General features: G+C 34.6%; 1 protein-coding gene across 10 annotated transcripts in view; it reads left to right on the top strand.

The window, feature by feature from the left end:
- Window positions 1-21,303, top strand: part of ANKS1B (ankyrin repeat and sterile alpha motif domain containing 1B) — a 412,583-nt gene that overhangs the window by 42,169 nt on the left and 349,111 nt on the right. For all 10 annotated transcript variants that reach the window (XM_040696043.2, XM_025148302.3, XM_015284725.4 and 7 more), the window contains exons 2-4: window positions 1,817-1,897; window positions 5,264-5,420; window positions 13,936-14,232. In XM_040696043.2, coding sequence (XP_040551977.1) covers window positions 1,817-1,897; window positions 5,264-5,420; window positions 13,936-14,232 — 535 coding nt within the window. The remainder of the gene's footprint in view (window positions 1-1,816; window positions 1,898-5,263; window positions 5,421-13,935; window positions 14,233-21,303) is intronic.

Raw genomic sequence — 21,303 nt, 5'->3', positions numbered from 1 at the left:
AAACACTAAAAAACTCCAAACCAAAGCAAGCTAGCAAGCAAGCAAGACCAAGTAAATGAATATTCTCATTGTTTATACATTTATTTAAAATATGAGTTTTTATACCACCTTTAGTTTTCTGCTTCCTTCTCCTATAAACTGATACAAATCAAAGGAAGAAAGCAGGATCCAGTGCATAAGAAAATAATATATATTATGCAGAACTGTAAAAGACATTATATCAATAAATAAGGATTTGTTTTCCTTCCATTACCTGATAACTGTGCCTGTCTTTGCCACATCAAAAACATCTGTTGTATTATGGAAGGGCTAACTTTTCAAGGACTCAGTTTTTACTGTTTCAAGTAGTTAAACAATTTTTAATTGGAAAAATTACCGTGGTTTTTACCTTCTGCAGAAAAGAACATCTCTAGACTTCTGAGCAGATGGAAAAAAGCCAAACCTTTGCTTTTTGCTTTTCTGCACCCAAGGAAATATTTCAGTCCAGTTTTTCCAGGAAGAAGTGAGGTATCCAGAACTATATGGTACTGCCTTGATTGCAGAACACAATGTATCACAAAAATAATTCTTTATGCATGTAGTGTTTATGGGTAAACAACTGTTTAAATTTGTGATCAAATTAATCATGATGATTAATAATGAAGAAAAAGAGACCATTCTGAGAAGCAAGTTTTCTGTAGGTAATAAAACATATATCCAGTAGCATGGAGCTTTAAAAAACCACGTGCTAAGCATTACGTGCCTTTTTATTGATGTAGATCATGGAAAGTGGCAGCATTAAAAATTCTTTTCACTTGCTAGCTTCAGATTATTTTCTTTAAACTGCAGCATTTAATTTTAAAGTATGAAGTAAAATGAAAATGTTGTTTGCCAATGACTGCTTAACACTGTATTAGAAGCTGAAGAAAGCATACTGTAATTCAATATTTATTATCTTGTGTTCTGGAGGTCATAATATTAAAGAATGAAAACAGTGTTACTAAATAAAAAATAGGTAGAAGATTGCTTCCATAAAGGATGCAGTCGACTTCAAGTTTAGTCAGAAAAATAATTGAAGGTACTCTATCTTTGATATCCAGTTTCCATTTGTTTCTCTGTGTGTCCTGATAGATCATCAGCCACATTTTTGTACTTGGAAACAAAAAAATCTCCTTTACGATTTTGTGAGCTGTTCATAAGTTGGGAAACTGGCTAGGAAGCAGCGCCTACAATGAAGCTTACTGTAAAAAAATTCTGAAATATAGTAGGATAACAAAAATAAAACACTTATTATTTTTTTATATGTATAGTTCATGTAAAAATGTAACTGTCAAATGAGAAGAAAAATCTGGCAATTTGTAAAGTACAGATTTGTTGTCTCTTGAAAGGATGTGATTGGTTCTTACTAATCTTACATTTGTATGAATCTAGGCTAACTGACCTAAAGTCAGTGATTATGTACTTGTGAAAAAATCAGTGCAAAATGAAATCATGAGAGTAGTGTAATTACCAGAGTAATACTGGGAGAACGGCTGTAATTGAAATGACAGAACAGTTATTAGTCTTTGGGAATTGCCCTATATAAAGTTCATGACTGATATAATGATGAATGTGTAAAATAACTTTTATAAATAAATTATATTGATATCAACATGACTTTTGCTACGCTAAGGTCTTTCAAAGATAATTTGTCTCCTATAAAGTTTAATCACACTTGCTGCAGTGATCTTTAGGTGAATTATACATTGAACTTCTGACATTTCTTTACTTGCCAAACTGAAAACAAAACAAAACAAAACAAAACAAAACAAACCTTTAAATTGTGTTTTGTTTGCAGCATCTGGCGTGGACCAAATATAAACTGCACAGACAGTTCAGGTTATACTGCTTTACATCACGCAGCTTTGAATGGACACAAGTAAGTACCTCGTGTTTAGTTCTTATTTATGAGAATGGTATTTAACTTTGTGCTTTAGCATAGCATTGAAGTACTTGCTGAACGGTGACACAGACCTACTATGTCCCATGGGAGATAAGATAATTTTACTGATATGAGAATTTTTGACGCTGTCATTTATGTCACATTATAGTAATTGAAAATGAGAAATGCTGTTCAGAAGTTACTGGTTCTATACTGATTCTTCCAAATTCATGTTTTGTGTCTGTTTCTTATTGTTATTGCTATTGGTAGCTCTAGTGCCTTTTAGCTGATAGGAAATTGCAACAGTAAAATTTGTAGTATACTTGTGTGCATGTATGTGCACATCTATAGTGCAATGGATGTTTAATGGATGTACAAAACATGAACAGTATAGGTTAATTGTTATCAAAATAAAAGTAGAATGATAACATTGCTTTGTAGTTGCACACTTGAAAACAGAAAAGAAGATTTCCATCTCGTTTTATATGACTGTAGTTTTTACTAAGAAGTTAACACGTACCTTCCTCCACAAGCATGGAGAAAGCCTGCAAAATTCACACTGAAGGCTACTGCACAGGTATACCGGTGCAGGTGAACAGGCGAACTCTTTGAGTAATTTAATCAACAAAAAGAAAGTGGAAGCTTGCTACCTATTCTGGTTTACACCTTGTAGTTTGTTCTGTGTTGCCTCTGTTGTTATATGTTGCCCCTTACTCCATGTTACCTCCATTGTGTCATGCTGCTAACTGCATGCTGTTATTAGGACAGATCAAGAATGATTTTAGAGGTCTGTAACATTCTTGGATGGATCCCACTATCTCAAAGGTGAGAGCTGCCCCACTTAATGCAGTTCAGCTGTTCTAAGTTGGGGTTGAAGAAAATTCACTGAAGAAAATTTTGATGTAAGGCTGTGGGAGATAAGGATCTGACCAAAACTCAATTGAAATTGAGAATGATTTGTAGTTACTTTAAAGTGACTTTGGACACACAGATCTATAAGATAATACGAATCTGTAATAACTATACATTTAATATACTTATTACACGAATTTTTCATTCTTGCTTGGAAAAAATTAGAACTTTCAGATGTGTATTTAATTGTGTTCTAGAGACCTGCTTATTTTCTGAAGAGTCATCTTATGGAGAAAAAATGATATTCTATTTCTGAATAAATAAATAACATTAAAATACTGTTTAACTAGATACTATACATTTTCCGAAACATAGTTCTGTAGCAAGAATCATCCATTAGCATATTTTAACTCCTAACTTCTTACTATGAGCGATATGAGTCCTTACTATGTGCTCTAAGTCCTTACTATGAAATATTAAGCTTTACCTTTTTTCTACAAGGGAGAAATCAATCTTCTCTTTTATGAATTGTTTTCTGGCCTTACCACTGTTTTGAATGTCAAAGGGCCCACTTCCTACCTCACAAAAATTACTCAGGTTTTAAACAGACTACAACTACTTTTAGTACAAACTAATAATTATCCAGCAAAGTAAAAATATTGCTGTACAAAGCCAAATCCATTATATATGTCAAGTGAATCCTAGCAGCATAAAGAATGAAATTTCAGAACATTCAAAACTGAAATGGTATTTTCAGACACAATATTGACCTGCTAAAGTCAGAGAGAAGTTCAAGATGTGGACTTGTGGCCTCTGGCTGCTATAACCCTTTACACTCACAGCAGGGTAAGGAGCAGTTCCTGACACCATCTTTCAAGTTCATCTTACTAAAGTAATCTGGAGTACTTAATGACATATTTCATGATAAATTACGTTGACCCTGCTATAATGGTAACACCATCAGCAACAGAATTGGACAGACACTTGATATTCATAATTTCATTAGTCATCACAAATAACAAATAGCTCTACACTCTTAGAAACTTGATACTCAAAACCAATAGCGAGTACAATCTTTTGGCAGGAGTCTTCCTACATAGGAGAGATTCTTGTGCTGTGAAAACTTCTGGGGTTTTAATTTTTCACACTTTACACTAAGATGAACTTGAGAGATTTCAAAGCTTTTCATGAAAAGTGAAAGCGTAAGGCACCATGACCTAGCCAGTTATTTATGGCTGGGGCACTTGTTGGACACCAGCATTTAAGCTCCTACTCATTCATTGTATGTGATGAATTCCTGCCTCATTGGTTATTCTGGGATAGTTCTCTTTCCTATTGAAGTTATGTAGGTAATTAAGTCATATCTAGGGCAGGAATTCAAATTTCAATCTCCCCTAAGTAATTTTAGGTAGCTCAGTAATTTTACTGGGCTAAGGACTCGATTTTTTGCTCTCTCAAACTTATTTCTATAGAACAAAAAGTTCCTGTGGAGCACTGAAAAAGACCAACCCTAGAAAAATTTGAAAGGTCAGGGCATTCATAAAGGCTGAAGGAGACCTATGTACTATTTTGTAACTTGGCTGGGGACTGAAATCTAAACTTTCCTCATTCCAAGTTGGTGTCCGCTATTCAGTCAACTACACTTCAGCACAGTTCATCATGTGTTTACTGTATTTGCATTTCTTTGAAACAGTTATACGTTGCAGACTAGTATTATCTAGTATCTACTACTCCTCTCAATAGTTACTGTATATTGTTGTTATCTACAGATTTCAGTTATGGAGTGTTATTTTTTGTTTTGTTTTGATTTGTGTGTATGTGTTTTTCCCCCACTTATTTCAATTTTACTTTATTTTTTGTTAAGTGTGTCCTTTTCAAACCACTTTGTAGCTCTGGCCTTCATTAGACTACTTATTGAAAATTGGTAACTATTGTAATGCCACCAACTATTGTGGCATTAAAAGTCTTTCAAGCCCAATTTGCACTAAGAAATCTCTCTGAGTAGTCTCTTTTCTGGAACTTTCCATGTAACAAGTCTTCCAGTAGTGGATTTACTCCTTCATGGATGTTTCCATTCTTTCTGATTTTGCCAGGAGTACACAAAATTCAACTTAAAGTCTCCCTGAAGGCTTAGATGTGGCGACTTATTTTGGAAGTGACTGTGAGTTTCTTTTGACCTGGATGCGTTCACTCCTCTTTGCCATACTTTTTTCTCAGTAGGCAATTAGATGAGATTCCGTCAAGATTAGGAGACCAATTGCATTTAGATTTGCCTTCTACCCTCCTTTGTAGCGAAGGACTTCATTTATAGTCATAGCATAGGCCACATATTTTGGCCGTGTTTTGCTGTCTATTTAAGGCTTAGAAGTGATTGATCTTTATTCTTATAATTGTTTCACTCGAATAACATTTTTTTTTGTCTTTTTTTCTTTTTGGTAATATGTATGTTTATATAAAAATGTAGCAAAGTAAGCTTCCCGTAAATTTTTAGAGTTACCTCCTGTTTTCCAGGGATATAGTTCTCAAATTACTTCAGTATGAAGCATCAACTAATGTGGCAGATAATAAAGGTTATTTTCCTATTCACTTGGCTGCTTGGAGAGGAGATGTAGACATTGTGAAGATTCTCATCCATCATGGGCCATCACACTCCAGAGTGAATGAACAGGTAAAGTGATTAATAATACTTGTGTATATCATCAGGAAAGAACAGCACATACTCTTTATGTCTGTCAAATTTATAGTCAAATTGGGGAAAAAAAAAAAAAAAAAAAAAAAAAAAAAGGATCTGTTTTCCATTGTTCCAGTATTTTCTTCTCCAGGACTAATAAGATCTTCTAATATAAATATACCAGGTATCTTTCTTATGGTTGGACACAGACCTAACAAATATTCGATTTAAAGAGTATGAAAAATTCTTGTCATAGAATCACGAAGTTTGGAAAAGACCTCCAAGATCATCCAGTCCAACCGTCCACCTACCACCAGTAGTTCCCCACTAACACATGTCCTTTAGTGCAGCATCTAAACATTTCTTGAACACCTCCAGGGACGGTGACTCAGCCACCTCCCTGGGCAGCCCATTCCAGCACCTGACCACTCTTTCAGAGAATAAAGTTTTCTTAATATCCAACCAGAACCATCTGCTTTTCTGAGAAATCATATGAAGACATACTCCAGCTATTGCACTGTAAATGTTAATGTAAATTTGCATAAACTTGGTATCTTTTTTTACTTTATTAGATATCATATTCCTGATAAAAATAGTGATAAAATTAATAATGGTAATACGTTGAGTGTACTGGAAATGAACTGATATGCAGAGATAAATGACAAGCCACATGAACTGCATGTGTGCACATGTGTGTACATGCACACACCTGTCCAAAAGAAAACAGATTAACTTGCCTGACAGGAACAGTAGAAAAAACATAGTACTAGTAAAAATAATGAGAGTATTAATATTGGTAAGTGTAGGATAAATAAATTCCTTCCTGTTGTCAAACATACAGCATAACTTCTGTTTTCAATCTGTATATACCTGTAAGTTTCATTTGTAGGATTAGTATTAAGAAATAGAAAATCTGATGTCCTGTATAATCAGCCGAACTGCCTGAAGACTGGAGGTAGACTATGAAATGTGAGTAGTAATCACAATCTATTGAATTTACAAGGATAATCAGGTTATTGGAATGCAAAGGTAGGAGTCAGCTCCAGATTCAGATCTAAATGTTGGTGTTTATCTGGCCTGCATGTGCATCATTATATTCCATGGAGGTCTAGTCCATGTAATCAGAAGAATCAACAGGGTTATTCTGGTGACCAAAAGTTAGGGCAGGACTCATTTACCTGAACATAGAAACTCACAAACTTCGAATGCCTTGCAATAGCTGAGATATTTGCAGAGACTGAAACGAAGAAAATGGAATGAGAGAAAATGCTATGAAATGGCTGCTGGGCTCCAGGTAGCATATCCTAGAACATGAATTTCCAACCTTTTGGCTTTCCTGAGCCACACTGAGTGAGAAGGAATTGTCTTGGATCACATATAAAATAAATAAGTCATTCCAAAAGTAATGCCTTCTATTTGTTTCCATGGAAAGTAGATAAAATACACAGAGCAAAATAACACTACTTGATAGTGCACATTCTGAGCTACAAAACACCATTTTTCAATATGGCCACCACCGTTAACTATACATTTTCTCCAGTGATGAACAGAAGCTTGCATGCCACACTACTCAAAATCTGCACCAGCAAATGTGACACCCTGTTACTGTTCCCACTCCTGAAACGCACCACCCACTACCTCACTGTGATCACATCCATTGTTTGGTCCCCATAAACATTCAGCAAATTTAGATTTATGTCAGTGGGTGCCATTTTTTCTGCATGGAAAAAATTCAGTGACACACCTTTGCTTCATACCCACTTCCTCGTCAGATGCCGTTCTGTCAGACTGCCCCTCTGCTGCCGTCTGTCACACAGCAACAAAATGTAATGGCATGTTGGTGGGAAGGTTCAATCTCTACTGCCATACCACCACCATCTACCTCTGATGTCATGGGCTGACATAATAAAATAGAAGGCATTACTTTTGGAGCAGCCCTTGTATGTAACACGGTTAATGTATATTGCCAACAAAACTTATTTTATTTTTTAATATTTTTTACTAAGACGTAAAGAAGAGAGTATCAAAGACATAAAAGTAATGAGATATTTGACCTTGTTTTTGTGAAACTAATGCATCAGTTTTTGGTTTGATGGCTGTGGTTGAAATTCTTAGCGAGTTCTCTATGTGCTCATCAGAGATTTTTGATGAAATTTTATTTTTCCTGTGCTTCATCCTTGACAATAGTTATTCAAAAATATATATGGCCACAAGGCAATACCATGAATAAGACGTGACTGTGAAATGAAGGTTATTTCTCTCTGTCAGGAGAGAGCTTATAAAAGTCTGGTAAAGAGATGTTATTTTGGGGTTCAATATCTGATTGCAGTTTGATGTATTTCATTTGAAAATTTGCAGATAATGTATTTATGTCGACTGCAAAAGGAGCTGCAAATATACCAAAAAATCGATGGTATTTTTGTCAATTTTGAGTCCTCTTCTCAAAACAGAAAGCACACACAGATGCATTTTTTAATTTTTTTTTTATTTTTTATTTTTATTTTTTTTTGCTGTTGACAGGACTGTGTTTAGCCAATGTAGTAAAATAAATACAATTACTTGCCATAACTTTAGTTAGCACTGCACTGTGCCCTCCCCTTGTCTTGGTTTCAGACGAGACAGTGCCAATTGCACACCAGTGTTTGGCTGTTGCTGAGAAATGCGTGCTGGGCTGTTCAGTGGTGCACAGCTGCCACCATGATGGCATGGGGCAGAGGATGGCTAGAGGTCTGGCCGTGCCAGGCTGCATATCCCCTTGTAGGCCACGGGTTAGACATTTCAAGTGGCAAAGTACAACCTGGCAGATGATAGGCACCTGCACTGTCTACATTAGCGTGACAGGAAAGCAAACTGAAAAAAACCAAGAAGAAATACTGTAGACCTAAACTGCAAACACTTCACTGTGAGATTCCATCTCTTGGATGGTATGATTGATATTTGAGGTTCAACACTTAGCAATTGCAATCTACAGAATAAATATGACTTGAATATCAAGTATTAGTGCAGGAAATAAAAGAAAATAAAATAATAAAATTCACTGATATGAAGAGTTCTGGGAAATGCTGTAAAACGCAAGCTCATCCAAGGAAAAAATACTAGGAGCAAAACTTGTCATTCTGTGGTTTGATTTGCAGTTTTGGAGTTTCTGTAACTTTCTCATTCTTATCAGGTGTTGCATGGAGGATGAATCCAGGATGAATTACAGGATTACTTTTTATCAATTATACAGTTTTCTTCCACTTTATTTCTGTGGCAAAATAAAGAAGAGCAACTTCTTGGTTGCATGCTGCTCCTTTACTTAAAGAAATTCCTTACACTCTACTGGCAGAAACTGGAACCTATGCAGGAACTAGAGAGAGAGATTGGAAAATATATTTCATTAAGATGAAAAAGAGAAATATAAATTCAAACCTAATTCCACATACAACCCAATCCCACACGTCCAAATTTCTAGAATGCTCTTGAGCTTGACTTCCTGTCTCTCTGATATGATTTCTGGGGCAGGTAAGCAGAGACACGGAATCATAGAATGATGTCTGATTCTATAACCCACTGGGAAAAAAGTCCTCTCATGTTTATGCATTTTACCTAAAAATTTAATAAATAAAAATGAAATATTGGTTCCTGAGAGTTGTAAGAGAATCTTAATCATATTGAACTCTGAAGTTAAACTCACACATACATGGTTGTCCTGACTTAGTAAATCTGTTGTTCTGTTCTAGACAGTGGCTATCTTTAGTAGGAGACCACTTCTCTGGCACCTAGTTGTGCTAAATTAGCAATATTTGAAGGAGATATTATCCAAGTCATAGTATGAAGGGAAATCAACTCCACCCATGTATCCTCAAGTAACACGAGAGTGGCATCCTCATCTGAATAGTTGTATTTTGCATTCTTAATGAGTCTGTGGTTTCAATAACTTTCGCTTACTTGCTAATAGGGTCAGTAAGGCATGTGGCTTCTCATAGTAACCACAGCAGTTCTTAGATCTGCAAAACTGAAGCTACAATTTGTCACAGAACCTGGGCTATTCTCTCTCTTTCTGTCCTTTTTCCTTCTTTCTTTCCTGCTTTCATTTTTCTCTAGAATACTGGAGACAAGAATAGTCATGGTGCTTTGTTTGTTTGTTTGTTTCTGATACTTTTTCACCACAACAACTAATATATTCAAATCAGATTTTTTCTGTTTTTTGTTTTTCTAAAGATCACATCAAGAATTCATATGCTTTCAGCTTAAGAATATAAATTTGTTCATTTTGAAAAAAGCTGTTGCAAAAAAATTTGCAATACATCTTCATTCTTCATTTATTATTAAAATTCTACGTGAAATAAATGTTTCTAAACACTTGAATGAGAGTAAGTAAGATTGAATAAGGCAGAGAAGTAAATTAGAAGCTTATGATACCTATGTGTATATTACATGAACTAATAGATTTAATGTGGTAAACTGTAAATTAATTGAACTGCTTTCCACACATTTAAAATGCAGTTAACTAACATCATAAGATCACATCCAGCATCTAAAGCTCTGAATGCCCCCTACTGTTCTTATTACATAAAGTTAAAAAAAAAAGTAAAAAAATTAAAGGGTTCAACAATTAAGCGACAATTATTTCATGTGGGTGGTGGAACATAGATATACAGAACATGGTTATAGCATGACAAATATGGAAGAACAATTATTTTGCTGTTTAGTACAGCAATCTTAGTTGACATATGTAAAACATACCTGACATAAGTTTTAAATTACAAAACATGGATAAATGAAAAAAAAAGTTTACACTCCATTGATGAAGACTTGAAAATATGAAAATTATGAAGTGAACAAAGATCGAGTGAATAGATCAAAATTTGTTAGTATATGAATACCAAATGTAATAAAACTGTATGCTGCCGTGACTCAAATGACTTACATGTTTGTTTATAGAAAGTTGTGCACGTAGCACACAGTCGTTAATATAAAATTATATAACTGATAAGAAATCCTATTATACAGAGAAGTTATATAAATAACAGACATATATCTCAATATGTAGTGTTAAGTGTATGTGCAGGAGAAAATGAGCGTACAGTCTCACGCAGAAAGATGAATCATGTTAAGAAGAAATATAACATTCAAAATATATTTTTAGTATATATTCAGGGAATATGAATAGCAAACAAATTACAAGAAAAAATATGAACATTTCTGAAACTTTTGTGTTCTTCTGTTTTGCAGATATGACTCTTTCTACAGATTAGGCATTTCACTTACATTTATATATTTAATGTGCCGTGAAATTTTTCAGTGCATCAAATCATGATAGTCGTAAAGAACACATATTTCCATAATGCCTTTTGACATGTCTTCTGAAATGTGAAGGAAAAGAGTTCAGGATGTATTAATAATATTTAAATATTTAACGTATTTACTGACTTAGCCAAATTGTCAAAATGAAGTGTAGGCATTATATTCTTATCTTAATGATAGTAGCGACATCTAAAAGTACAAAATCAGTTCCAAAATAGCCTGAAAAATAATTGTTCCATGTCTGCCTTTGGTATTTCCTCCCCCTTTATTTACAGAATATGTAGATGAATTATGGAATTTCCTTCACAACTATTATACTCACTTCTGAATTTAAAAATAATAGTGCAGAGGAAATTTCATGGAATCATAGAATCACAAGGTTGAAAAGAACCTACAAGGTCATCTAGTCCAACCGTCTTCCCATTACCATTGCTACCACAAGCCACTAAACCATATCTCGTAGCTCCTCATCCAGACACCCTTTGAACACTGCCAGGGACAGCGACTCCACCACCTCCCTGGAGATTTCGTTTGATCTGATCTCAGCAACAAATTTGAAGAAAATTCTATCCAAAGGAATCAATTAAATTTAAGAATTCTAAATTTTATTTACACGCCAGTAAAGGCATACGGCAGTGGAAGTTCATTTCAGTTGATTTTGACTCACACTGGATAACTTGCAAGAGAACTTTTGCCAGTAACTTCTAAGAAAATTATATTTTTGAAAAAATCTTACTATCCAAATGCAAGTGTTCTCTAAAAGATTCTTATCCACATGAAAACAATATAGATGCCATTTTTTCACAGTTCATATTTTCATAAAGCTAATCATTAGAGCATGTTAATTAGAGATTACAATACTTAGGCTTAAACAGCACTGAGAAGGGAAAAGTAGAAATGGATGCGGGCAGCATGCAGTAAAATATTTCAGGATCTCTGTATCAATTTGTAGATTTAAAGAGAAATGTAAAGAAACACGGTAGTTCTACAGGGAGAAGGAAATGTCCAAGTCCAACTATTTTATTTATGAGTATTTCCCCTCTTAAAACTGATACCTAGTTTATGTAAAGCACTTGTAGACTTACTACATTTCTTCTGCAAATTACTGTACTCTCAGAGTGTGAATTAAACTATACATCTAATTTCTCTGTGTAACTATTACCACTGAATATGTAAATGCAGTAACTGCTGGCAGAAATTACAACAATTGGCCATTTTATGTGTGATTACCTGATTTTCTTATTTAATTGTGGTAATTGTACACAAAATTATCGTGCAATTGCCTGTTGATCTATAGATTTCTGTATATGAAATACTGAAAATCTGTGCTCTTTTAAATAGTTTCTAATGAATTCTACAAATAAGTAAATAACTACAAATACAATACAAATAACAAAATTCTGCAAATAAATAAACAATAAACTATGCTTGAGATTTGTGTGCATACCACTGTACTAAAAATATCCTTCCCCAGTCTTAGGCGAAACATATCCTATATATTTCCTACAAAGTCACTAGAACTCAAAAAACATCTCACAGGTAGTTGATAGATCATTGCAGCCATGTGGTGTTGCAATTGTAGATATTTTTACTGAAATTTATGGTTAGTGTAATAGAGGAAAGATGATGTGGGGGTCTGAATAATGCACACATTCAAATATTCGTTAGCCATTGAGTCCTGTCTACCTCTCACTTTCTGCCTGGCTCTTCTTACTTTCCAGCTTCTGTCTTGCAGCACAGCAGGAAAAGCGTTCCAGTCTTAGGGATCCTCAACTTGTGTGGTGTTGCATTTACCTGATGAGTTTATCTGCAGCATTAATTTATCAGAATGTATTGGTCAGTGTTTTCTCTCTCTCTGGTTCGTTTGAGTCATTTTAAATCAAGATGAGATTAAAACAACAGTAATGTTAAAATGATAAAACGAGGTTTTTAGTTCTTGATGATAAAATTAAGAATGCTGTTTCCAGAAAAAAATAGTTTCTAGGTAGTACTATACAATAAGGATTTTATCATCCTAGCTAGCATCTGTGTAAAAGGCCAAACCCTCATTTTTCTGACACTCTCATATTTTTTGTCTTCCAAAAGACAAATCTTTTTTTCCTACTTTCTCCTGTCTGTCTCCAGCACTTTTATCAGGTGTTTCCTTTAAATATACAGTCTGTAGGCTCAGGCTTAACTCTTCTGCTTTCTTCAGAACAACATTTTTATACTTACTTAGTATCTTTCTTTGACTTTGAATTAAACATGTAGTTCTTTATGTGGCGTAATGGCTTATTGGCTTTCTACTTCTACAGCATTATCAACTGTCACAAAATTTTATAAATCATCTATCAGGAGAAGCAGTCAGTGTGCATAGTTTATAGCGTCTGGCCTATTTTAAGTCTTCACAGAGACAACATAAGATATATTAATAATATAGATGGCATACAGAATTCAGAGAGCTCTATGAATTATTTCCTTCCTGCCTGCCTAAAGTTATTCATCTGTTTTGTATTGCAAGCATACAGACAGAAGTGGAAGAAAGTAGTTAAGGAACTTACTGCTTATTGTCAATATTCATTTATTATTAAGATTATTAAATAGCTGGGGAGAAAAACTTGGGATGGGGTTGTTTATAAAGCAAAAAAATATACAATCCATAGCATACAAATACTCATATGCCTCCTAATGTGATAGAAAATGTCTTCCTAGTATGTACACTAGCTATTTTGCCTTCTTCAGAGTTTTGATTATTGTCTTGATGCTAACTTTTTTAGTGCTATGTGAAAGTGGTGTGTACCTGATACACTTTCACTATGCAGTTTTACTCTGTATTTTCTCAACTCTAATAGAAAACTTTGATGGCTTAAAAACAACTATACTGAGAGGAGAGACTTAAGTGTCAGAATATTTCTAAGTGAAGGACTCAGCTGTGATTTCAGGAACAGTTGAATCAAGAAGGGTTACAGATTTTGGCATATCTTCATGAGCAATGTGTATTTTGGGACATGTTAAAAATGCATTGGGAACAATGCAGACACAGGGATCTGATCTGCTTGAGACCCACAAAGCTGCAGTATTAATGTTATCATTTGTAAAATTTTATTGGAGTCATTCTGAAGCATGTAGCATGTATTACCATACATTATATTGCAAACCTGCCTAGGTAGTTATTTCCTGGAGGCAATTTTTAGAAGCAGAGCAGTTCCATTGTGTGATTAAACACAAACTTCTTTTTTAACAGAACAATGAAAATGAAACAGCATTGCATTGTGCAGCTCAGTACGGTCATTCCGAAGTAGTTGCCGTTCTGTTGGAAGAGCTAACAGACCCTACAATACGGAACAACAAATTAGAAACACCTCTGGATCTGGCAGCACTTTATGGACGTCTGCGTGTTGTAAAAATGATCATCAAAGCATATCCAAACCTGATGAACTGTAACACAAGAAAACACACGCCTTTGCATCTTGCTGCACGAAATGGCCACAAAGCTGTTGTACAGGTGCTTCTGGAGGCTGGAATGGATGTCAGCTGCCAAGTTAGTGCACAAGTTCTTTCTTCCTTTCTTCCTTTCCTCCTTTCTTCCTATCTTGATTTACTTTCTTTTTATCTTTATTAATCATTATCTTTAGAATATGATTCATTTATATACATATATGTATATACACATAAACTTGCGTTTTCTGTTATAAATGCTACAGGATGATATATAATATCGATTTAGTTTTTACAAATCAAATTATGTGTTCTCGAGAAAAATCCATATTTCCAAAGCTGAGTGTATGTTTTAATGTTGCCTTGAGGCATACAGATTTAGATACTCAAACTATATCATTTGTATAAATAAATATATGTACTACAGTGTTGGCTTTAATCATGCAAAGCTGACTTGCTAAATCTGTGGCTCTTAGTGTAATTGGTCATGGCAACCTGAAGTAATGTGTGAATGAGAACTCGTTTTCCCAGGGCTAACCCATTCTAAAAACAAATCCAATAAGTGAAAATATTTTTTCTAAATATTTTGTTGTTATAAGAAATATGAAAGAAAATTGAAGTCAGTGCTCTCTTTCAGCTATTGAGTCCAGTATACTGCCTGTTCAGTGCACAATCCAAAATAATGGTGTCAAAGGGGTAACTTGAAATAAAAGTGGCATAGATGAGAACAGAGGCAAGGGCTGAGTCTGAACAATATCCTTTGAATTAAGGTGGCTTTTGCTTTATATCTATGTTCAAATTAAAATGAACACATAAACATAATTACATCTATTTTAGAGCCACATCCTGGCATTCTTTATAAATAGGCAATCTAATTATTCTTGTGGCCTTTACTTAAACTTTGGCTAAGTTTGTAGCCATTCTAAGCTTCGAGCATATTTAACCTGAAACAGTGATAACCTTTGTACACTAAGAAAGATTTGTACTTTTGTTACTTCTGAACTTCACATCAAGGCAGTTTAATTTTTCAGCTTTTAAGGAAAAGAGAGTGATAATTAAAAGATAAATAGATAAATAAAGAAATAAAAACAGACCACAACAAACAAAACAGAAAATGTTAACATACTTTAAGAGTGAAGATGGGTATTCCCAAATGTCTTCAAAATGAAAATGTGATAAAATTACTTTGCTACTTTTTTAGCATTACTATATTTAATGTTCACATTGTTGGTTGCTTCAACCTGAAACACTTTTTTTTTTGTGCTTTACTTGCTTGTGTATTTGCCTACCATTATGCTTACATCTAGGACCATATTAAATTTATTCTTAATTTTTTTTAGAAAGTGATACACTTGAAAGGGCTACAACAAGCAGCTTTTTTGTTTCAGCTGCCCTCCACTATCACTACATCTTAAGTAATTTAGAAGAGTTTAATGCTAAAACTGGACATAATTGAACCCTTGAATATAGTTTTGTGGATGTATAATTTATTTTCTGTGAGGCAAAGTGAATGGGGAGGAAGGCAGAAGGAAATTGAAGCAATGCCTGAATTGATGCCTAATAAATAAAATAACTGAAAAAAAAACAGTCTCTGTCATGGCAGCTTACAAAGCAATGGTTACGTGAGGGTTGAATATTATCCAGTGCTTTTATGAAATGTGTCTTCCTCTTACATAATCTAGATAATTTTAGCACTACTGTGAATTCTTCTAAGCCATATCTGTCTACAGTTATACCAGCATTTTTTACTGATATTTAAAAAAAATATATTGGCTGCCAATTTTATACAGTGGTATCTCTTTCTTCGGTAGAAATGGGAGGTTCTTTTGGTGATGTTGATCTGTTTGCCATACATACTAGAATCCTGGGATGTTTTTATTTATTTATTTATTTATTTATTTATGGTGACATTCCAATTTGTTTAAGTTATTTATATCCTGATTTTTCTGTGTTATTTTTTGGACAGGGGTATTTTAATTTTAAGTTTTGCACTGGAGAATCTTGATTCTTCTGTGTTTGACCTACTTGCCGTAAGGGAATATAATTTATTTATTTTTTTTAGCTGCATCCATTTTCTCCGTCAATATGTTTCTTTCATTCTGCATTCGTAGTGTATTGGCAAGTTGGTTCTGCGCATATCATTAACTTCTGTAACCTCTGAAAACTTCTTTGTTGATGATTTCTGGCAGCTCATTAAAATGAGCAGAGCACACGATATCAGCCTGTTACTTAAAACTGAACTCGGCTGTTTTAATATTCATTAAATTGCTCTGCATCACTGATTGGGAAAGAACAATATACAAAGTATATCGTGTGGTAAATAAAATTGTACACATTCATACACATTAAATACATTCAGCTTATCAGCAGTAAAAAGTTATCAGAATGTAGAGAGACAATTATAGAAATGGCCTATCTGCTATCACTCTCTGTTAATGTAAATATTTATTTGTTTAAATGAGAAGCTTACTTTAGCCATCTTATCTTTCTCGTTTGTACTCCCTGAGCACTTTTAGTCATAGCAAATATTTGGACTAATAATAGACAGCATTTAATTTTTGATTGAATTAATCACACGTTTTATTCATTTCCCAGGTCTACCCAATATCCTTCTATCTGAAATTATTTAGAAGTGGGCAATACAAATCTGCTTCATCACTTTATGCTTTGAAGTTTTCATTTTAATTGAAACATATGAAAAATACACAGGTTTTGGTGAGTGATAGATTTTGGGCCCTCAGCGAAAAATAAGATACTGCATAATTCAGTATGTTTCATGTAAATAGTAATTTTATAGCTGTAAATACTTTCAAACCTTGGCCCTCTCTGCTTATCCCTTTCCTTGTGTGACCCAGTAATGATGACTGTTTCCATTGCTTATCACCAAAGTTCTTCTGCAAAGAGCTATGCCCCTTTTTGCTGTTACTATGTGTGGAGGATATTCCATGAATCAATTTGCAAAGCTACCACTGTGATTCAGAGCATCTCTACATCTCGTATCAAGCCTATATCAGTAAACTGCTGATGAATAAGCACTAAACAAGTGACCTAATTACATGCTAGTGCATATTTACATAATTAAAAAACAAACAAATAAAAATTCTAATAAAACCCTTGATGCTTTTACATGAGTTTGCAAATTGTACACCAAGTTGATTTGTATATCCTGGTGTTCCTACTCACAATGTCCTTCTATCCTTTCTTGTTTGGTATGCCCAGCTATGACTCTGTGCCTGTATTTAGCTATGAGTTACTTGGGGCAGAGACTGTTCTGTCACAAAAAACTTAAGACAAGAAATCAATATGTCATACATTGGCATAAAATCATGCAGACTTTAGTTCACTGTAATCATGAAAATGTATTTCATGCATCACGGGTCAGTGTGGAAGAATTTCCAGATAGTTAGATTTCAAGATGTAGGATCCAAGGCAATGACAGCTTCATGAAGTGAAGCAGAGACTACTGTTTATAAATTTTAAGTTTACTTGCTGTAATATAGACAACAAGAGTGTATTAGCACATATGTACACCATTATAAGTGAAAAAGATCTATACTTAAAATTCCTAGTGCATCTCAGGTAAGAGTAGATTTGCCTACATTTTAATACTTTCAATTTGTGTAATGTGCTCTACTGCACTGGAAAAAAACCTAATTTCTTTCTTCAAGTTTTATTCCATGTGGACATTTACAAAGGGGTATGTAACTATTCTGCCAGTCATCTTGACCCTGTCCATCCTGAGGATCAGCCTTTTCCTTGTGTTAAAATGGACTTTAGTAACTGAATGCTGTGGTAATAAGGACATTTCTGCCTTCTGGACAGTTTTTTTTTGTTGTTTTTTTTTTTTTTGTTTTTTCTGGGGTCAAGAAGGATCTGATTCATTCATTAGGTATTCTCTATTACCATGAAATCCTGCCTAGAGCTTTTAGGATTTGCGTCAGCATTCATTTTTGTGATATCTCATGCAAGATTACACATCTGCATCTTAGAAGTATTCTTCATGTATATCTTCATGTTCCAGAATGTTTTTTTTTTAATTTGTTGGTAATATTTCTCTTCTGGCTTAGAAAATCACCTCTGCAGTGGAAAGGGCAGTCCACTGCTTATATGGGGTGCCTTTCAAATTCCATGTCCAAGTAGATTGTTTGTAATCTATACCTCTTTTCTGGAAAATGGCATTAATTAGCACTATCTGATAGCTTGGAGTTGTAAAGCGAAGACTGCCCTGTAACTCATGCAGTGCCATAATACTTGCACAGTGTTTCAGGATTGTGTTCTGATATTACAGGAAATACCCCCATGGAATACACCAAGAAAGTGCAAAATGAAAAAAAATATCACTTGGCTTTGTATTCCTCTCCCAACTTTATGAATTAAATTTGTAAGTGGCTTAAGTTTCTCTACTGCTTCTATGTATATCAGAGCTTTGATTCATTGTTAGAGAACAATATATCTTTCAACTCTCAAGTTGCTTGTTTAGCCCTCAATAAGAAATTTCCTCTTATATTAATCTTCATTTTAGTTTTTACAAGACACGTGCTTTGGCCAACTGTTACTTGCCTTTCCTCCAGTCTTTCTGATTTGGGGACTTTTGAAAGGACTGCTGGCAGTTCTGACTGTCATAACAGGATCTTTTCCACCTCTTAGCTGAGGAATGAGTCTAATTATCAGTCTTCTTCCTCGTCCTCAAGTCTATTGATTTGATATACAGGAGCATTAATTCTTCTCAGTTCCAAATAACCCCACAGCAATGGATTCTATATAGATGTTATCACTAAAGTGTGTTGACTTTCTCCGGTGAAAATGATTCCATATTATTTTTAGTACAGAAATACCCCTGCAGTTTCAGCCAAGGCACATCTGTTTTCCGTATCTGCACTTCGTCATCTGTAGAACCAAACCTCTGTGAACTGCATTACTGGCATATGCATCATTGTAATTACTGCCTCTTACAGAATCACAGTATGGTTGAGATTGGAAGAGATCTCTGGAGTTCATCTGGTCCAGTGCTCAAGCAAGAACCCAGAGCAGGTTGCCCATCACCACGATCAGCCAGCTTTAGAATAGCTTGAGGGAAGAAGACTCCACAGCCTTTCAGGGAAACCTGTGACAGAGCTAAGTCAACCTCATAATAAAGAGTATTTCCTTATGCTCAAACAGAATCTCCTACATTTCAATTTATGCTTGTTGCCTCTTGTCCTTGCACTGGGCACCAATGGGGAAAGCCTGACACTGTCTTCTTTGCACTCTTCCCTCAAGTATCTCCTACTATTTTGTTTCAGAGTTAAAATACTTTTTGTCACATATATAAAGACATTGATAAGAATTTCCATGAGTCTTCTCTTCTTTAGGCTGAACAGTTCCACCTCTCCTAGCTTTTCATCACAGGAGATATGCTCCAGTCTCTTGATCATCTTAGTGACCCCTAACAGAACTCTATCTGGTGGCTCCACGAGAGGTTGTACTGACAGTGAATTCTGTGTTAACAGTACTAGGTCTACTCAATAGTCTTGAGGCTTATTAATGTCAGCAAGTGGCCAATCCAAAGGAAATTCCATATCCACATAAACACTGAAGAGAACAATAGGCTGTTTCAAAGCATTCTGTGAAATTGCTCAGGTGTTTTTCAGTAATCAGGCCTTTAGATTTCAATGCCCTTTATGAGAACTGTTTCCATGCCCAGTTATTTCTGAGCTGCAACTTGCACTCTGTATGTACCTTTGTGGTTGCACTATGTTACTGTAGGGTCATCTGGTGTTAAGGTTTGTCTTGTGGAATAATGGAAAACTCCTCTAAATACTCATAAGTAAAGGATTTTGAAACTGTCCCTAAATAAATCTGAATACTTAATTTTCTTGTTTAGAATAAGTCTGTGAATGTCCATCTGGATTGTTTTGAAAATGGAAAGATCAGAAATTGTTTTGAGAATGTATTTCATGCGTATATTCTCTTATTTACTTCAGTTTCTTCTCCATTTTACTCTTATACCTGACGTACCGTATGGCGTTTTTCATACTCTGCTTTGTACATCAATGCACCAAGTATGAAGAAAGATAAAAAGTTGAGTGTTCCTATTAAGGGCATAGCAAAGAGTTTTCAGGTGTGATTGTTCAAACATGCCTATTCTGCAGCCACATCAAACTTCAAGATTACTGATTATTTCTAAGTATCCTGTCTTTGCATCTCTGTAACACTGTATTCTGATACAGCTAATAAATAATGAACTACTATTTTGTTTCAGAGTTAAAATGCCTTTTGTCTTGGAAGTCTTTCCATCACAGCAAAAATGGCATGGATATGTTTGGATAGAAATGTAAAAAAAACCAAATAGTACAACCAGCCAGACCTTTAAGAGTTGGCCACAACTCAAAAACACTCGAAATCTACTTTACTCCCTGAAAAAATAGATGAGCTGAAGATTCAGTGAGATCTAATAGTATGTTAGCTATTTTTAATGCTATTCTCAATCTATAGCTAATGCTACAGATTCGTGAGTAACAGCCAGGAATACTAAATAGAAGGAGAGATAATTTGTTAAGAGAGTTAGTTTCTTTTCTGAAATGTGAATTTTATTTGAACAAAATTTCCATTTACACATAATTTTGTGTAAGAGAAGTCTGCAAAATCAGGTTCACAGTTACCTAAAGAAGGATTCAAATGATCTAAACATAGAAATCTAATACTGTTGGAGGTGTCATAAGTTATCACAGACATCTGCATGGAGCAGATGTGATGCAGATTAAATGGGAGCATCAACTGGAACAGCAACTGGAGGCCAGGTGGGATATCCCAGGGCAGTTCTCACCATACAACTGAATTGACAATCAAGGGCATAATCCAGTTACAGATTAAAATACCTAAGTGTAGCTATCTACATGAAAACTGTCTCTGCTAAACAGCTATGTTCCATTAAACTGGATTTTCACTGCTTGTAATAAGAGTTGAGAAATTTTGCACAAATGCAGTTTTATTTCAGAGATTTGCTATATCCCTACTGTATTTCTTTATATAGTTATTAGTGTTTATAGTAGAACTGACAGAATTTACATTGTCGTCTTGAATAAAAAATTATGTTAGGGTAGTATTTTTTCTTGCCCATTCAATTTCTTTTATGTGTAGATAAAATAGAGGGAAAAATAGATGCTTTCTTCCTAAATGTATTGTTTTCAAAAAG

Source organism: Gallus gallus, chromosome 1 (genome assembly GCF_016699485.2).
Source record: "Gallus gallus isolate bGalGal1 chromosome 1, bGalGal1.mat.broiler.GRCg7b, whole genome shotgun sequence".
Classification (NCBI taxonomy): domain Eukaryota; kingdom Metazoa; phylum Chordata; class Aves; order Galliformes; family Phasianidae; genus Gallus; species Gallus gallus.
This window is presented reverse-complemented; position numbering and strand designations above follow the sequence as displayed.